Source organism: Lithobates pipiens, unplaced genomic scaffold (assembly GCF_037356315.1).
Source record: "Lithobates pipiens isolate NorthernLeopardFrog02 unplaced genomic scaffold, aLitPip1_a1.2 Scaffold_16, whole genome shotgun sequence".
In the NCBI taxonomy this organism is placed as follows: Eukaryota; Metazoa; Chordata; class Amphibia; order Anura; family Ranidae; genus Lithobates; species Lithobates pipiens.
This window is the reverse complement of record NW_027507748.1, coordinates 89,727,348-89,746,482: the sequence shown is the minus strand read 5'-3', so window position 1 is coordinate 89,746,482 and position 19,135 is coordinate 89,727,348. Positions and strand designations below refer to the sequence as shown.

The following is a 19,135-nucleotide window of genomic DNA, read 5'->3' as shown; positions in this document are numbered from 1 at the left end:
GAGGAGATCTGCCTCCTATTTAAATGATCACAAAATTTCTGAGTGCAGCGTGCGTAGTTTGGGGTAAGCTCCATGAGTGCAGGAAGTAAAAATAACGTTTCCTCAAAAAACTTGATGTTAAAGGACTGTGAACACTCAAAAAGAATTGTTTAGTAAAAAGTACGTACCGTATTTGCCAGTGTATAAGATGACCCCCTAACTGTACAGGTTTTGAAAAATGTTTTGCCCATACCGTTTAAGACAACCCCCCCATTCCGAGGCTTCCGACGCTTCATATCCCTCTTCTTCGTTCTTGCTGGAGCCATTTCCTTCTTCCTTCTTGCTGGTGCTGGAGCCAATCGAGCAATGTATTCTATTAATGAATACAAAGCCTGCTTGGATTGGCAGAGGCTGTAAGATCATCAGCCCGTGCCTCTCTCAAGGCCAATCCGAGCAGGCTACTGTGTGTAGCCTGCTCGGATTGGCAGAGATTGTTACTCCAATCCGAGCAGGCTCTGTATTCATTTAAATACATCGCTCACTGGGATTGGCTCAGTGGTATATACTGTATGTAGCCGAAGCTACATACAGTATTACCGGACATCCAGAAGGCATCCCAGCAGCTGACCCGGCGTATAAGACGACCCCTCCTTTTTGCCCAGTTTTTTTAAGTGTATAAGGTTGTCTTGTACGCAGGAAAATATGGTACTTAATTAACACCATATCAAGGAAGGAGCTAAAATGCACGAACACACTAGAATACACTTCAAATTGAAACATAAAAGGATGGAAGAGGCCCAAACCAGCTGCCAACCAGACAGATAAAATCCAACGCGGTTAGACATGTGAAGTAAGGGTTGTCTTCGGGGAAAGGGCTGAAAGGCTTCCATAAAAATACAAACAATCTATAAGATCAATACAAAAACATAATGATTATACATATAATGTTATACAATTGTATACAGCAGTTCAATCAGTACAGATCCATATGTATTAATATCAGAGACTGACCTCGTGTGTTTTTGGAACTGTAAGCACTGGAAATCAAATGCTCAAGGCAAGAAAGAGAAAACAGGAATAATGTCCACATAAAGGAACCAGCAAGATGTTAGATCAGGTGCAACGTTCTCCCGTGGGAGGATGTTGCATCTGATCTGAGAAGGGGCAGAGTATAAAGCATGAATCCAGGTCTGCAAGGCTTCCCCAAAACCCTAACGAGAGAACACAAATTGCAGGAATTCGCACGACAAGGTGTCAGGCTTTATAAATCTCTAAAGAAAGAAGGAAGCCCGGGATTTTCTGATGCTTCATGAGATGAATAAGATGAACCACTTTACTGACATTATGGCCAGCCTGCCTCCCTGGGACAAAACCCACCTGATCCATGTGGATCAAGTGGCCTATATATTGATTAATGCGTGTGCTCAGGATTCTCCCTAGGATGTTCAGGTTATCATTTAGAAGTGATATCGAATGGAAGGCCTGGGGTTCACTGGCATCGTCTGGCTTTTTAGGGACCATTGTGATATGGGCCCTTAAAGCATTAGGAGTGGGCAAGGCGCCTTGCTTTAGCGCGTTGAAGTAGTTAGCAAGGTGTGGCGCTAACAACGCCGGGAATGTCTTATATTAAAGACCGGTGAATCTGTCAGGGCCTGAACCCTTAAGCCCCATACACACTATCAGATTTTCTGCTGATGTGTTCCTTCAGATTTACCAAAACCATGTAGTGCAAGGGCCTGCCTGATTGCACACACATTGAAGCTCCTAAGGTTTGACCTCATATTATATGGTTTTGGTAAATCTGAAGGAGAAAATCAGCAGAAAAACTGATAGTGTGTATGGGGCTTTAGAGGGCTTCAGAGACTTGATTGCACAGAGAACTTCAGCTTCTGAGATGCTTGCGTTGAGAGCTTCATGTGCGCCACCAGGAAGGAAAGGAAGGTTTAGGCACCTGAAGAACTGTTCCCCTTGCTGTAAAGAGGAATGGACCTGGTTTAGTATAAAGCAAGAAAAAGGAACTAGATGGGTTTTGCACAGGATTAGAGGTAAGACTCCCAGTTCTCGTCTGGAGCCAAACAGGCTTGTACGGTTTTCCTACTGAATTCAGTTTCCTGGCCAGCATAGGACCTAGTTTATCTGCACAGGTATAGTACCTGTGCTTAGACCACTGTAGAGCCTTTTCGGCTCGGGAGGTGGAGAGAAGATCAAGTTATGTCGCCAGGGTGTCCCAAGCTTTTCTATGTGTAGCAGTGGGACGTGCCTTCCAAAGTGCATCTGCGTCCATCAGAAGAGACTAGTTCTGTGTTGTGATGCTCTCTGAACGTTTACACGCCAAAGCAAGTTGAATAATATGATCCCAAGCTGTAGCCTTATGGGGTGCTTTACAATTTTTGAGTGGTGTTCGAGTATCTGTGAAGCCTACACTTTTTTTTTTTTTTCAACATTCTTATTCCCTCTTTGGCCTGTGGGTCCTTGCAAGGGTCAGGCTTCTTCCCCATCCACTATTTCTAGGTTAATTTTTCAGCTCATTTCTCGGGCCTATGATATCAAGGGCAAGATTCCTTTTTCCTGAGGTTACCAAGGGGATAACAAGTCAGGTCACAGCCAACACTAGTTTGTTGCCCGCTCACTAAAAAAAATTAAATAGTATGGCTTCTTGTTCCATGCAAAGTATACAACAAAAACAACCAGCAAAAAAAGAGAGAAAATTATAGAAGATTGCTGGTATAAAGAACCTAAATTGAAGCCTCCAGGGCTTTACCAACTACTAATCAAATATATACTAGACGCCACTCATAAGTCCACACTACTTCATAAACTAAACTAAGCAAATGTAGTATATGTATCCCATATAGAAAATGCTTTCGTCAAAAAATAAACCAATTATGAATGGAATAAATTCTCCTCTAATGTAAGTCCAATAAAATAGGATAGCCTGAAAAACATATCTAAATAAGAGGTAGGCGGTTACATGTGATTTATTTATATATATAATTGTGGAACAGTTGGGGAATTGAAGGTAGGGGCTGATGTATCAATTGTAGGCACCAAGATTATGTAGAAGTCAAATTATTGACAGCACGCAATATGGAAGATATAAGTATTGGCGGTGCTCTTATGTTTAATGTAATGGAAGATTAATGTTAGATGAGAAGCTTGCACATCTGAACTAATGCTGCGGGTACAACAGTTCTTAATGCAACCCTGAATATGCGCTTAGAAACAGCAGTTCTATCTACTTGTCACTTGTTTAGAAAGCTGTCAGTGCATACCCTAGAGTAATTTGTATAATGTATATGCTTTAACCAGGAAGGTGTTTTTGTATCAAAATTAGCTTCATTGTAACAACATATTTTTTTTTATTTTAGCATCAACATGAACATCCACAAAGACCAAAAAGCGTCCGCATATATGAGTCACATGTTGGAATTGCATCTCCAGAAGGAAAGGTTGCATCCTATAAAAATTTCACCCACAATGTCCTGCCCAAAATAAAGGATCTGGGTAAGTTACATTAATAATTATCTGTGTGGTTCCCTGTAGGTTGTCACATTTTGCTTTGGGATCAATATATGTCCCCTTTTCAAACCTAGAGTTCGCTTTGCAATTTAAAGTTCATCTTTTGTCATTTTCTCCTAGAAAAAGCTTTAAGCTTGGAAATATAGCCTATAGCAGTGATGGCGAACCTTGGCACCCCAGATGTTTTGGAACTACATTTCCCATGATGCTCCAGTACACTGCAGAGTGCCAGAGCATCATGGGAAATGTAGTTCCAAAACATCTGAGGTGCCAAGGTTCGCCATCACTGGCCTATAGGCTCATAGGAAGCGATGCATTTAGTTTGAGACCTTTGTATTCCTTTAGCAACTAGGAGAGCAAGTTCTTTTAAAAAATATGTTTCTTTTTGCCTGGAAATTTAGCTGAGCACATATTGCTACAAGTCATTTATATTAGAAGAATGCCTTTATTGTCATTGTAAGAATAAAGTATACAGAAAAATTACACTACCACTCCTCTCATTGAAACAATGCCTTACACACAAATAACATTTAATTAAAAAAATAAAAAATTATTTAAACATCCATACCATTAAAATGTGGTGATACAGTTCCGTACAGGTATATAATTGCATTGTTGATTTTTACAATAACTACTGTTATAAAGTGTGCACAGTTTTTTTTTTTTTTTTTTGGTCCCATTTTATTTTTATGTGATTCTGCAATGTGGTGTGCCAACATAATGTTTTCTTTTTATTATGAGAAGAGAAATGCACACGCTGGCATATGTTTTTAAATTGTTCCACTCTGCAGTGCATTTTAACACTTGTTGCCTTGGATTTTTTTCTCTTATTTTAGATTTCTGTGTTTTTACCATGGGCTGCAATGCATCTATGTTCTGAGTACAAATGAAATCTATCCTGTTTTTCTTTTCAACACTTACCATCACAAAGCATTGTTGTGAACTAAAAACATAGGAAATAAGTCTGTTTGTCACATCCTTGTATTTTGACTATATTGGGTAATGCAGCCTAGGCGACCTCTGAAACTTGCTCTCAAGCTGAATACTCTAACTTTGTATTAAGCAAAATAAGGTGGTAAACTGGGTATGAAGTAAGCCTGCATCGTTATAAATTAGGATATTCAGATTCTTGTATAAGCCCAGTTATGTAATATATAGTAAAGCTCTGTTGATGAAACACCATTCTCACTCACATTTTTCTTCAATGTGAACAATATTGAATCATTAAAACACACTTTTCATAAACACTCTAAAGATAACTGCAGTATGTTCACGCTTCTCCATGATCAATAGGACAGGATGTTCAGAATTTCAGAGGAGGGGAAAAAAGCAGAATTTATTACTGTGCTCTTAATAACCTGAAGGTTATCCTTTAGTGATATTAATCATTTGCTGTCTGTTTGAAGGGGGATCTCTTTTTCTGACATTAAAGTTTGACTTGAGAAGAATTTGTTCGAACTTCTGTGGATTTATCACTTAACTATTTTCCCTTCAGGTTTCCTTCATTTCGAATCAAAGAATGGCAGTTTAACTAAGTGACAAAAAGTGGGGAGGGAGTTTTTTTTTCTATTTTACAAATGGTTTTCTTTCTTTTTGTATTGAATTAGGTGTGTTTTTTTTATTTTATTTTTTTTATTTTTTTTGCTCAAAGAGATCTACACCGACTTTTATGTCTGTTCATTTTAAGAGCTTCCTTGAGGGAGTAGAATGTGATAAGGAATATGTAAATGATTAAAGATATAAGTTAGAAACGTATTTACGAAAAAAAAAAGCCATGGTTAAGCATAAGGCACAGTACAAAACAATCAATTACTTCCGCTTGCTTTCATGATCTACCTTGCAAATATCAAAAGTGCAAGTGAAGTTCAGGACATGCAGATGGGCATAGTTAGTATTCAGAAGTCAAACTGCTTTTTGCATTTGCATTTTTGCTCATTTTTCCTTCCTATTAAAATAGAAAAATGCTACATTTGTTGGTCTTTTGGACATCTCAAAGTGACCTTTCTCCATCATTTACATGAAGGTCGTTAGCATTAAAATATTAAGCTGGCTTTAATATTAGTCTGTTCCTTGGATTTCTATTTACATTCTAATGAAAAATATAGATTTGAAGCTGGGGTATTTTTTGGGGTAGAATTTTTTTTGACCTGCTTATGCCACTGAATATATGTGTTGGAATTCCCTAGAGAAAATGTAATTCTTTAGGCCAGATTTATTTATTTTGTTTTTGTTTTTTACATTAAAGTAAAACAGTGGTCTCCAATTAAAATAAGTGCTACAACATTTTATTACAAGGACCCAATCACATCAAAACCCAGCATGCAGCCACAAACACGTTGTGACCCATTATATTAAAATAGGCTGAAATGCAAGTTAGAACATTTGTAAAGGTAATTTTTTTATTATTATTAAAATAACACACCTATTATATTTACCTGTTTTATCTAATGGTTTTGCTTAGCTGTGCTGTATTTTTAACCCCATTGCTTTATGGATTGTCTTTTTTCTATCATGAATCAATAAAGGTGATTTTATGTGAGTGTGGACATCCAGACTTTTATATATATATATATATATATATATATATATATATATATATATATATATATATATATATATAAAAACTTAAATGTGCTTATCTTTATCATACAATGCAGGACACAGGAATCAATTCATAGACTACAGAAGATTGTATGACGCTACCTTTAAGTGATTGGATACTAGCAAAGCTTTGCTGGATTCACCCCCTAGTATCTCCATATAACTCTGAAGACTACAGTGAGTCCATCGTAGGCCCTGGGGAAACCTCAAGTTTCTGTCAAGTTGATTGTGAATCCCTCATTCTGGAACAACTGGCACTGCTCCATCGCCATACTCAGGCTCCTTTATAGGCACAAAACATGCGACTGGTCTGATAAACACAGAACCTACTGCCACTATATTTGATCTCTTCTAAAGGCTATCACCACTTCTGGAATTAGCAGGGGCTATCAGCCACAAACGCTCTTCTGCCTCTCCTACCCCAACTATATACAAGGACTAAAGCCAGAATTGTTTGATGTACTTTCTGTGGCTGAGAACAAGGGAGATATGGATATTTTGACAAAAGCAGCTCAAGATTTTCCCTTGCCAAAATTTAGGGCAGTTTCTTCCTTAGCTTCTCATCATAATGCTGTCTACTGTGTACTAAGATGGATATTCTCTACACTGGCCATTGTATGCTTTGTGTTGGCTGCCCTCTTACATCTTCATTCTTGTAGATTAAATCCCCCCCTGCTCTGTAGTCTCTGGTAAGACAATTCCATCTCGTGGTCTGCTAGGCAACCTCATCCTGAGTTTTCTACTCATTCCTCATTCTTTACATCCTTCTGCCTGATCCTGCTTAAGGTGTGTCAATCCATACCTTGTAGATCCTGGTCGAACATCCTCTCCCTATCTCCTGAGACCTTGCACCTCCCCTGGAACTTTCTCCTGAAGATGTCTTTCCTTTGCCACCTGATGAGACTTCTGCGGGACCTCACTGCCAAGCTGAGCCCTTCCTTACAGCTTTAAAGGGTTTTCCTTACTGTAGGACCGATATAAAAGTAGATCTTTCTTTTCCCATCAGCGACTGTACTTTTTGCTTTGGATTATTATTTTATTTCTTACACTTCTGGACAGGGTAGTCTGGAAGCTGGTTCTTTCCCTGCTACCCTGATTTGTCTTTTGGGAATTTATACTCTTTCTCTGCCATGTCCTCCCAGATGGCATGGCATTTGTTTTTGTTTTTTTGCTCCCCCCCTAGAGGTTAGGGTTCAGACATGACTTTTTGGCTATGTGCCTAGTCTCCCTTAGGAGATTCTCCCTTTTATTTTAATACCTTACTCTGCTTGCACCCAGCTGGATGGTCAAATTGCCATTTTTTTATGGGGATTCTTCCCTCTGGCAAATCATCCTGCCTGAGCCCTTTCATCCATTGAGAACAGGTTCTGGGACTTATCCAGCACTTACTGTCCATACCCCTGCTTTGAGCAGAGCCACCATCTGAATTTCTGTTTCATGTTTCCCCAAACGGTTGGTTGACGTCTGTCGAATCTGCTATTGCTTGCTCCAACAGTGAGGTGCTTTTACTATTAACTGTTTGGTTCTGTTGACCCATCTTGTTTTTTTTTTCAGCGCATCTGCTTCAGCTGTATTGCTGCCCACCCCTGGATTACTGCTTGGGTACATTCCATGGTCTATGAATTGATTCCCATGTCTTATACTGAGAAATGATGACACACCTGTAAATTGCATATCTTAAAGTATAGTACAGGAAACCGTTCCCTCTTTTCTGTGATCTCTTTATTGCTTGCTAACAAAACTGGAGCCTCACTGAATGGTTGGGTTATATGAGGCAGTAGGGGGTGGACCCAGCAAAAATGTTGACAGTATCTAATTCCCCGGAAGGTAGTGACATACAACTCGTGGTCTATGAACCGAACCCTACATCCTGTACTGGACTACCAAGATACATAATTTACAGGCATGTCAACATTTTTCATTGGCTTTACCTCCAATATTGCACAGTTGTACAAGCTCCTCTACTGTCCTTAAATGTTTACTGATTTTCTTGCACACTGTGAGCTTCCGATAGAGCTTCTGTGTAAATTATAAATTTATAAGCGGCAGCAAGTCATATAGGGCCTGCATAATTTCCTGGCTTGAGGAAATCCAGTGTCATTGATTGTCCCTAGCCCACCTTTATAAATTCTTTCAATCATGGAGGCTCAGCATGTAGCCAATACCTAGCACAATATGCATGAAAATGCAGTCTGCCTGGAAATGGTGACATCTTCAGACTGATCTCTACCTATCAAGACAAATAGAAGGAGTACTGTGATAGGTTGTTGTGCTGGTTTCAGGAAGCAATATATAGCACCCAGCTTCCCTCCTCAACCAGCCATCATCTGCCTACATTGCAAAGAGAAGCACATAGATCCAGTGATAACATCGCTGGGTTAGGGAGAGCTGTTAAAGAAGGCAAAGATAATTTGTGCTCTCCCCACTTCCAGTCATTCTTTGACAGCTCTAAATGCATTTGGTGTCCAGAGCACAGCCAACAAAGATCCACCGCCTTGCCCAACTCACGAACCAAACCTTTGGGTCCACGTACATGCAGATACCCAGTCTGTGGCTTTGTTCTTTCCATTCATTACCATTCTTCACGACGGGCAGAATGTGAGCGGCTGCTCGGCTTTCTCCTCTCTCAATGCCTCCAGCCTGATTGAGACAGTTTTCACTACAGTCAGGTCAGCTAGTTACTTTCTGTACACAGACCAGACCCCTGGATCTGTGCATCAGCTACATTGGACAGTTCTGCATGCATTCAGCTTGCTTTTTCCATAGTAAGTCTTGATTCAAAGCCTGTGAACAGCTCTGTTTGTGAACCAGACCACCTGCCACCCCTCCTGTGTAACTGGATAATTTGCATAATTTCTTAACTTTCTCATGAATGAGGATACGTCGTCATTCATAAGAGGCACTGACGGGAATCTATGACTCATTTCATTCCATCCTGCACATGCTCACTGGCTACAAAGGAGCAGAGTCTCTTTTGGAAGCGGTGCTTCCAGTCCTCACTAGACATGCCCACCAGCTGCTCTTTGACTTGGAAAGGAAGGGGATTAAAGTCACATTACAGATTGTGAATACCACAAAATAAAGGTGTAAAAACTGTGTTTTTTTTTTTTTTTTCATTTTGGGACAGAACGCTAAACATAGCTTACAATAATGATTGCGGAGGAGTGTTTAGGTTTAAGACCTTTATTTTCCACTTTAAGTACATATAGATCTATAAACTGAATACATTTCTAAATGTTTATTTCATACAGGCTATAACTGCATACAAATGATGGCTGTCATGGAACACGCATACTATGCAAGTTTTGGTTACCAAATCACCAGTTTCTTTGCTGCATCAAGGTAAAAATAAAACCTTTTTATTTTTAAAAATGTTATCTGTTTTGGTCCAAATAAAGCACAATTCATTTTATTGGCCTGCCAATTACTGGAATAATTTTGATTGCAACATACAGATTTTAAAAACGTAAACTGATCGTAAATGCAAAGGCACATTTATTATAGTTTGCTTTTCTATATCTTTAATTTTACAGTCGTTATGGGACACCAGATGATTTGAAAGAACTAATAGATGTAGCTCATTCTATGGGAATTACAGTTCTGCTGGATGTAGTTCATAGCCATGCATCAAAGAACAGTGAAGATGGACTCAACCAGTTTGATGGTACAAATTCCTGCTTCTTCCATGATGGCCCAAGAGGCAGCCATGATCTCTGGGACAGCAGGCTGTTTGACTACTCCAAGTGAGTATAGATTTTATTTCTGATGTGCTTTTTTAAAACTTGTCCTGTTTTTTTTTTTTTGTTTGTTTGTTTTTTTCCTTATATCGTGTAATTCAGGGGTAGGCAACCTTTGAGGCAGGCGTGGGGGTCTACCTGATAAACATGGAAGAGATCAAAGATCACCAGAGTGCATTACCCCTTTTCTTTTTTTACCACTACAATACTAGACACTTTCACCCCCTTCCTGCCTAGGCAATTTTCAGATTTTAGCGATACCACACTTTGAATGACAAAGGGCGTAGGACAATGGTCAGCAATGCGGAGGACAGGAGTCAGCAGGGCAGTGCACAGGGTGGTTACCAGGGCAGAGGACTGCCCTAATGCCCCCTGTCCTCAGCCTTGCTCACCACCTTCCTCTACCCTACTGATGCAGACAGGGGTCAGCAGGGCAGAGATTTCTCCTATATGCAGAGCAGGGAAGTGGTGGTACCACACTGCTGCTTGTTTATCTGGCATGCTGATCAGCTCCAGCCTTCTGTACTTTTCCATTCCATATGATGTCACACACAAGCGCCTGGGATGGACAGGTGAGGGGGACCGGTGAGGATCAGCCCAGCACACTAGGTATGTTGCTTGCCTGAGCTGCTTTACAAGTAGCGGAGGATCACCTCAGATGCAGGGTTGGCAAAGCGGGGATGCAATTTATCCATCACCTGCCCATTAACAGAGGGTTGCCGACCCCTGATGGTAATTGGTGTTTTGTGGTATATTTGACTGAGGTTAGGAAAGTTTCAATTCATTGCACTACCAAAACAGGTAGTGCTCCAGATTTTGAGTATCGCGATCATTGCTGGTAGTGCTAGAGGACAGTTAGTGCTTAACCAGTCTGAGGTTCTCTATTTTTCACAGAGATTTGTTAAAACCTGCTGAAAAAATATAATTCTTCCAAGCAGAAGAACAAAGGATTGGGAGTACAACACTTGCTTAGCAAGGATTGTGAGGGGTCACTTCTCTCAGGTTGCATTTATCCTGCTCTTATAATTCTTGCATTGAAAATAAGTAGAGATATCTTAAAGTAGTGTTAAGTTCCAGCATGACATGCTATAGAGAAATTATTGTATGCTCTGGAAACTATAGCTAGCTGTATGCTGCAGGATTTGAAACGTCAAATCAAAATTCTTCAACGTCTATATGGTGTGAGAGCTTGCCTTACTGATTAACCTTAATTTGTTCAAATTATAAAGTATATGCAAACCCTGCCTTGTTAAGGAAACAATTTTGTTTCAAATAGAAATTCAACACAAAAGATTTGTGTATATAAGTGATCATATGACCCCTGTTCTTAGATGCATAAGGGGAGGGGACTCCTTATGACAACGGAGGGCAACATCAGCTGGAACTGATCGCAGGCACAGTCTTGTGTAAAATGCAGAGACAGAAATGCACAGTGACAAGCTGGAGAGGGGGTGTATCAGCAGGAGGCAGAGAAACGGCAGTACACTGATCTTCCCAGTGATGAACTGTACGGGGGGGGGGGGGGGTGTCAGAAGAAGGCTGTCCATTGGCCATACAGGCAGGCTGTGCTCCCAAGTATAATGCACATAAGCATACTTACCACACTGGGATGGAGTTTGAAATGGGAAAAGCAGAGAGACTGGCAGGATCACAAGGTATTTCACAGAAAGGAAGCATTACAAAGAAAACAGAATGGGTTTCAATACAAGTACATGATAACACAGACACATCAGAAATATGAACTGTTGTTGTAACATGCATTAGCACATGCAGTTTTTCTTATACTGATAAATAATAAAATTATAACTGATAAATCAAAACTTTGCTGTATGCCGGATGAGTCTTAAATTTCAGTGTATGGCAGAGATGCAGCATGAAGTTGAAAGAACCAAAAACTGCAAAGGAAGTAGACTATGAACATTATATGTATTTAAGTATGCATCTTATCCTACTCTATGCGATTCTATGGACCTGTTATCTGGGCACCAGTCTAATACACTTGAAAACCATACATATATATATGTATATGTCAAATTTGTTAGCATTGTAAAAAATTGACAAACACTGTTCTGGCGTAAATAATAGTACATAGGGGTGCAAAGTCTAGCCCTGTCACAGCATATAAGAGAACATGCCAAACTACCGGGGTCAGGAACGAGCGTCACAGTAGAAAAATAAATGAAAATCAGAAGCGTGCTATCAGAGGGGCAACCTGGATGAGTGTCGTGAAGGAAAAGAAAAACAGTTGCAACAGACAACCAGTCCTCTGAGCTATCACAGTATGTTTAGACAAATGAGGACAAGATAGATCAGATAAAGAGCGGGTTCTTGGCGAAGTGATCACCATTACTGAAAAATAAAAGAGGGAGAAAAGAAGATAGTATGAAAGGGAAGGATATGAATAGGAACAGAACAGGAAAGGGGTAGAGGCAGAAGACAGATCAAGAAAGGGGGAAAATAAGTTAGTTCCCCAGGTGAAGGGTGGCCCCATCTACACTAAAGCTCAAATGGCAGTCAGGGAGACAATATTTAATTCAGGGGAGCCAGATTGTTTAAGATTTGCGCACTTTATCACACCCAGTAGCTTTCATTTTTGCATGAATCAGGGCTTGGTTCACTTTGTTTCTAGTTCCGGCTACAATAAGGGTCAAGGATTTCCAGGCCTTGCCTATGGGTGCCTGTTATAATTTTCTTTGAAAAATATGAGGTAGGTCACCAAGTCTTTCTCCAAACTGCAGCTTGGGACTGACATGCATAATGCAATTAAACATGTGCGTAGCCAGTTTGTACACACATACTAGGGCCTGTTTAGACAGGAGCCAATTAACCTACCAGCATGCCGTTGGAGTGTGGGATAAAACTGAAGTATCTAGATGAAGCCCACAGGAGAACATGCAAACTCCATGCAGATAGTGTCCTGGCCAAAGTTTGAATCAAGGACTCTAGTGCTGAAAGGTTATAAGTGTTAGCCACTATGATGCCCAATTAACATTAAAGTCGATTTAAAAGAAATCACTATAATCGCATAAACACTTTGAAATGTTAGTATCATTTCAACAGCTGTTTCCAATCTTTTAAAATGTCAAATAATACCTGGGGATACTGCTATGAAAGTCTTTCCCGCGGTTCTGTTCCTGCATGGCACCCCTGTTAAATGCACTCAATTTTAGAATACAGCATCATTGTGCAGGTGTGGTCCACTGTTTATAATCATGTAAACGGGAGCAAGTGCAGGTAGACAGGGATTGACTCAGAGGTTGGAGAGGATCAGTGATGCACATGCAGAAAAGTATGTACAAAAAAGTAAAAACCGTGTTTAAAAGCTAATTTTACCTTTGGAACATGTTAATTGTTCCACCTGTATTTAGGGTGGAACATGTAATATGTTCAAGCTCCTGCTTCCTCTCCCCCCGTCGACCAACCCCCCCCCCCCAACAATGGGTGGGGAATCTTGTCTGCCCACATGGCCTCATAAATCATTCACAGAGTTCTGTGAATGAATATACTACAAGTACTATTGGCCACTGTGGCCAACAGCTTGTAGTTCTCAGTGAACTACTAGGGTGCTGGTGTGCACTCTCATAGTTCATTGATTCTTCCTGCAATTCAGTAGCTGGAGGTACGAGCAGGATCCTGGCACATTGCGCCCATGATATGGCAATCGCGGGTGCAATGCTTTACTGGCTCCAGCGTAAAAAATAAATAAATGCACATTTGTTTACCTGCGAAAAGATGTGTATTTATTTTTATATTTTTTTTATAAAAGGTGAACTTATTCTTAAAAAAAAAATGTCATATATACAGTATATAACAATTTGATACACCACATTTCAGCAAGCTAAATGTATTAAAGTTTGGGATTAGATCTGCTTTAAAACTGCTTGATAAACCTTTTATTCTGCCAAAACTTTAAATAACACCTCTTTTAAGTGTGGCTAGCCCAATCTCCTTATATTTCTGTTATTCCATATTTGTCAGAAGAAATTTGTTCAATGTGCATGGGTTGTCAATGTTTGTTTTGTTCATCTAAACACTGTGCTGTTTTCTTTTTTTCATTACCACTTAGTATCTGCATGTTAGTCAAGCAGAGCACACATAATGAGATTACTTCCTAAGTACATTACGAGGAAGAAGCTCATCTTGTATGGTGCTTAGATTCTGTCTGGAAATATTTAAGACATCTAAATCTTTTAAGGTGTTCCTTGTTAAATGACTGTGAGATGACAAAATAGCCTCTGTGTATATGACACAGCTGTCTTGTAGCAAAGTGAACCGTCTGCAGTTTACTTTTGACAATACTAATAGCCCTGTGCATCTTTTTAGTGTATCTTTGTGTGGTACCGCTAAAGAAGTGTATTAGTATGACGTTTCTGGAGAACAATAAAAAGTCATTTTGGAAATGAGCTCAGTTCTGAGTTGTAATTCACGGAGTGTTAAAATTTGCAGTTCAGACAGAGTTCTATTTTAACTGCAGTTTAGGGAAACTTGTGATACAGAAATATACAACCTGTCGTTACAGAAAACCTTCAAAAAATGCAAATTGCCTGGTTGTCATTCAGATTTTTTTGCTTCGGCACTTTGAGTGGCTGAATCAAAATACACTCCAGGTCATGCATGCATTTTGATTTCCTGCATGCTTATTCCTGGTTAGTACTTTATGAAGTGTTGAAACTATAAGAACAGTGTGAGCAGAAGGCAACTACTATTCTACTAAGGGGATCAGCAATGGTCATAGTTTTATCTTAATCATATGGTACATGCCACAGCGCTGGCATTCTTGGACCATGGGTTATGTGCTGCTAGCCTTCAGGTTATTTAACAGTACAAAAAGCTTTTGCTAGGGCCGCCCCGGGAGTGTACCCATATACATTAAGCCCTCCCACTCATTAAAGTTTTTGCTAGTATGTTTGGATGATGGATGTGTTTTTACTCTGAGGTATTTTATTTAAACCAGTTATTTTTTTTTTCTCTGGCTCCTCTATAAACATCATAACTGCATATTGCCTTGTGTTGTCTGGTAGTTTCTGGATCATTACCTTCAGTGTGTACCTTTGGGATTGTACCTAAAATGTTTGCTTTGGCCACTGGAATCTGCATTAGGTGCAACCCTTGATACGAAGTGCCAATGTGTGACGGTAGCTACAGTGTTCTATATAGGCCCAAGACTGTGGTCTATTTCTATGGTTCCCAGACCTTGAAGACATCTTCATGGGTATGCTCATCATGACCTTATTATGACCCAGCATTGTGGATAAGGCAAGGCAGGGTTAACCTTTACATGGACTTCAGTCCCCAGCTTTACCAACACTATCTGCAGGTCAGAGAACATTATACATTTAGGGAGCAGAGGTTTGGGTGTCGTTCGCTTTTTACGTGGAACCCCCTGCTTTCTGACTCTTGATGACTTGGCAAACGATTTTAAATTTGGTGAGTATAAAATTAAGGAAAACCGCGCTCGACAACGGTGGGAAGTAGGAAAGGATAGCAATAACAGTGGCTACGGCCAAATACTAGTTATATCATTAGGTTGCTGCCACCCACAAAGAAAGAAACTCCAATAGGTGTTTCCTCCAAAAAATAGAACAATATGGTAACTGGGGTAATTGGCGCTACCTACAAATAAAACTCCTTACATGTATGTATATAAATATATAATCCCGAATATATCATGTATTCATCCTAAAGAATATATATATATAATAAAAGGAGGTATAACCCCAAAAAACTGCTATTCTGCGATTTTTAATTTACAAGCTACTCAGATGTCCCAAAAAACAACAAAATTCCTACTGTAGATTAATTCCTGAGATTGACAAATAGTTCCCATAAACGAAGGAAAAGGAAAGAACCAAAAACCAAACAACAACAAACAAGAAAACAAAAGATTTGTATCTGTATCGCTAAAAAGCAATATTCCCTAAAATCGCATTATCGCCAAAATATGGTTAAGTAAGCAAATTCCCAGTAGGAGGCGTGTGTGAATGTGCTAGTGAAATTATAATCCCAAATATGCAAACTATAAGTGCAAAACGCTAATATAGACATATATATAAAATAATTTGTTGCCTAAAATCGCATTATCGCCAAGATATGCAAAAAACCCAGTAGGAGGTGTATATAAATGTGCTTAATGAAATTAAAAATATACAACCTATAAATGCAAATTGCTAATATAAGCATATATATGAAAGACCAAAATATTAATAGTATATAAAAATTATATCAAAATTGTATCAAAAAAGTGCAAGTGAAAAAACAAAAAACAAAAAATATAAAAACAAAAAAGCAAAAAAATATATAAAAAAGCAAAGAGTCAATTAACCCCCAAATTAAATAAACAATCCATAATAACCAGAAGTGCAAAAATAGTGTCCAAATTTCCAAAAAAATCTTCAATGGTGCAATTACAGAAAGTTCAAATGTGACTATAGTGCTTCTTGTGCAATCTCCAACGTGACTTCTGTGTTCCCCCACAAGGTACCCCACTCACCAGAAGAATACACCCCTGCAGGGGTAATTCGCCTTGAAATCAAAGTCTGCCGATATCCAGCTCTTCATTCGCATCCAGAGAGAGTTTTCTCAATCCCTGCTGATGTCCAGCTCCTCAATCGCAACCAAGGGGAGATTTCATATATCCTCATAAGAAAAAAATTGTAGTCTCCATAGTGTGATTTGTATAAAAAATCAATTTATTGCCACAAAAATATAAACCAATAAAAACATAAAAAATGATAAAACGAAAAAAACAAATCTCATATATTGAGACAAGATGTGGAACCACAGTCCATTAAAAAATCACTCAGCCTCCATATACAGTGGTGTGAAAAAGTGTTTGCCCCCTTCCTCATTTCCTGTTCCTTTGCATGTTTGTCACACTTAAGTGTTTCGGAACATCAAACCAATTTAAACAATAGTCAAGGACAACACAAGTAAACACAAAATGCAATTTGTAAATGAAGGTGTTTATTATTAAAGGTGAAAAAAAATCCAAACCATCATGGCCCTGTGTGAAAAAGTGATTGCCCCCCTTGTTAAAACATACTATAACTGTGGTTGTCCACACCTGAGTTCAATTTCTCTAGCCACACCCAGGCCTGATTATTGCCACACCTGTTCACAATCAAGGCATCACTTAAATAGGAGCTGCTTGACACAGTAAGGTCCACCAGAAGATCCTTAAAAGCTACACATCATGCCGAGACCCAAAGAAATTCAGGAATAATTGAGAAAGAAAGTAATTGAGATCTATCAGTCTGGAAAGGGTTATAAAGCCATTTCCAAAGCTTTGGGAATCCAGCGAACCACAGTGAGAGCCATTATCCACAAATGGCGAAGACATGGAACAGTGGTGAACCTTCCCAGGAGTGGCCGGCCGCCCAAAATTACCCCAAGAGCGCAGCGACGACTCATCCAAGAGATCACAAAAGACCCCACAACAATGTCCAAGGAACTGCAGGCCTCACTTGCCTCAGTTAAGGTCAGCGTTCATGCCTCCACCATCAGGAAAAGACTGGGCAAAAATGGCCTGCATGGCAGAGTTCCAAGGAGAAAACCACTGCTGAGCAAAAAGAACATCAAAGCTCGTCTCAATTTATCCACAACACATCTTGATGATCCCCAAGACTTTTGGGACAACATTCTGTGGACCGATGAGACAAAAGTGGAACTCTTTGGAAGGTGTGTGTCCAAGTATATCTGGTGTAGAAGGAACACTGCATTTCATAAAAAGAACATTATACCAACAGTAAAATATGGTGGTGGTAGTGTGATGGTCTGGGGCTGTTTTGCTGCTTCAGGACCTGGAAGACTTGCCGTGATAAAAGGAACTATGAATTCTGCTGTCTACCAAGAGATCCTGAAGGAGAATGTCCGACCATCTGTTCGTGTACTCAAGCTGAAACGAACTTGGGTTCTGCAGCAGGACAATGATCCTAAACACACCAGCAAGTCCACCACCGAATGGCTGAAGAAAAACAAAATGAAGACTTTGGAGTGGCCTAGCCAAAGTCCTGACCTGAATCCTATTGAGATGTTGTGGTATGACCTTAAAAAGGCCGTTCATGTTCGAAAACCCTCTAATGTAACTGAATTAGGATAATTCTGCAAAGATGAGTGGGCCAAAATTCCTCCAGGACGCTGTAAAAGCCTCATTGCACGTTATCGCAAACGCTTGGTTGCAGTTGTTGCTGCTAAGGGTGGCCCAACCAGTTATTAGGTTTAGGGGGCAATCACTTTTTCACACAGGGCCATGATGGTTTGGATTTTTTTTCACCTTTAATAATAAACACCTTCATTTACAAATTGCATTTTGTGTTTACTTGTGTTGTCCTTGACTATTGTTTAAATTGATTTGATGTTCCGAAACACTTACGTGTGACAAACATGCAAAGGAACAGGAAATCAGGAAGGGGGCAAACACTTTTTCACACCACTGTATAAATAAATGGTAACGTTCCAGGAAAACAGATAAACAGATAGAAAATCCTAGAACAAAGCTGAGAGAAAGGTAATAACCATACGCTAATGGCACTTTATCACAAAAAACACAAAGGACTAAAAACCAAAAAACAATGTCCCAGGGTATAACCTGTTGTCTATGGTCACTCCAGTGTTTGTAAGTCCCCCAGGGATAGAGCCCTTCTAGCGCGAAAATTAATCCGAACGTGGAAGCCGCTCGGTGGATACGCAGCTACGGCTTGCACTCCAACTGGGCTCCAACGAACGGAACTGACGTAATAAGTGTTACACCCTCGAACGCGTTTCGTCATTGACGTCTTCAGCGGCGGGGACTTACAAACACTGGAGTGACCATAGACAACAGGTTATACCCTGGGACATTGTTTTTTGGTTTTTAGTCCTTTGTGTTTTTTGGGATAAAGTGCCATTAGCGTATGGTTATTACCTTTCTCTCAGCTTTGTTCTAGGATTTTCTATCTGTTTTCCTGGAACGTTACCATTTATTTATATATGGAGGCTGAGTGATTTTTTAATGGACTGTGGTTCCACATCTTGTCTCAATATATGAGATTTGTTTTTTTCGTTTTATCATTTTTTATGTTTTTATTGGTTTATATTTTTGTGGCAATAAATTGATTTTTTATACAAATCACACTATGGAAATCTCCCCTTGGTTGCGATTGAGGAGCTGGACATCAGCAGGGATTGAGAAAACTCTCTGGATGCGAATGAAGAGCTGGATATCGGCAGACTTTGATTTCAATGCGAATTACCCCTGCAGGGGTGTATTCTTCTGGTGAGTGGGGTACCTTGTGGGGGAACACAGAAGTCACGTTGGAGAT

General features: G+C 39.7%; 1 protein-coding gene across 5 annotated transcripts in view; it reads left to right on the top strand.

Moving 5' to 3' along the window:
- Nucleotides 1-19,135, top strand: part of GBE1 (1,4-alpha-glucan branching enzyme 1) — a 267,974-nt gene that overhangs the window by 118,219 nt on the left and 130,620 nt on the right. For all 5 annotated transcript variants that reach the window (XM_077480105.1, XM_077480107.1, XM_077480106.1 and 2 more), the window contains 3 exons: nt 3,348-3,483; nt 9,351-9,441; nt 9,633-9,842. In XM_077480105.1, coding sequence (XP_077336231.1) covers nt 3,348-3,483; nt 9,351-9,441; nt 9,633-9,842 — 437 coding nt within the window. The remainder of the gene's footprint in view (nt 1-3,347; nt 3,484-9,350; nt 9,442-9,632; nt 9,843-19,135) is intronic.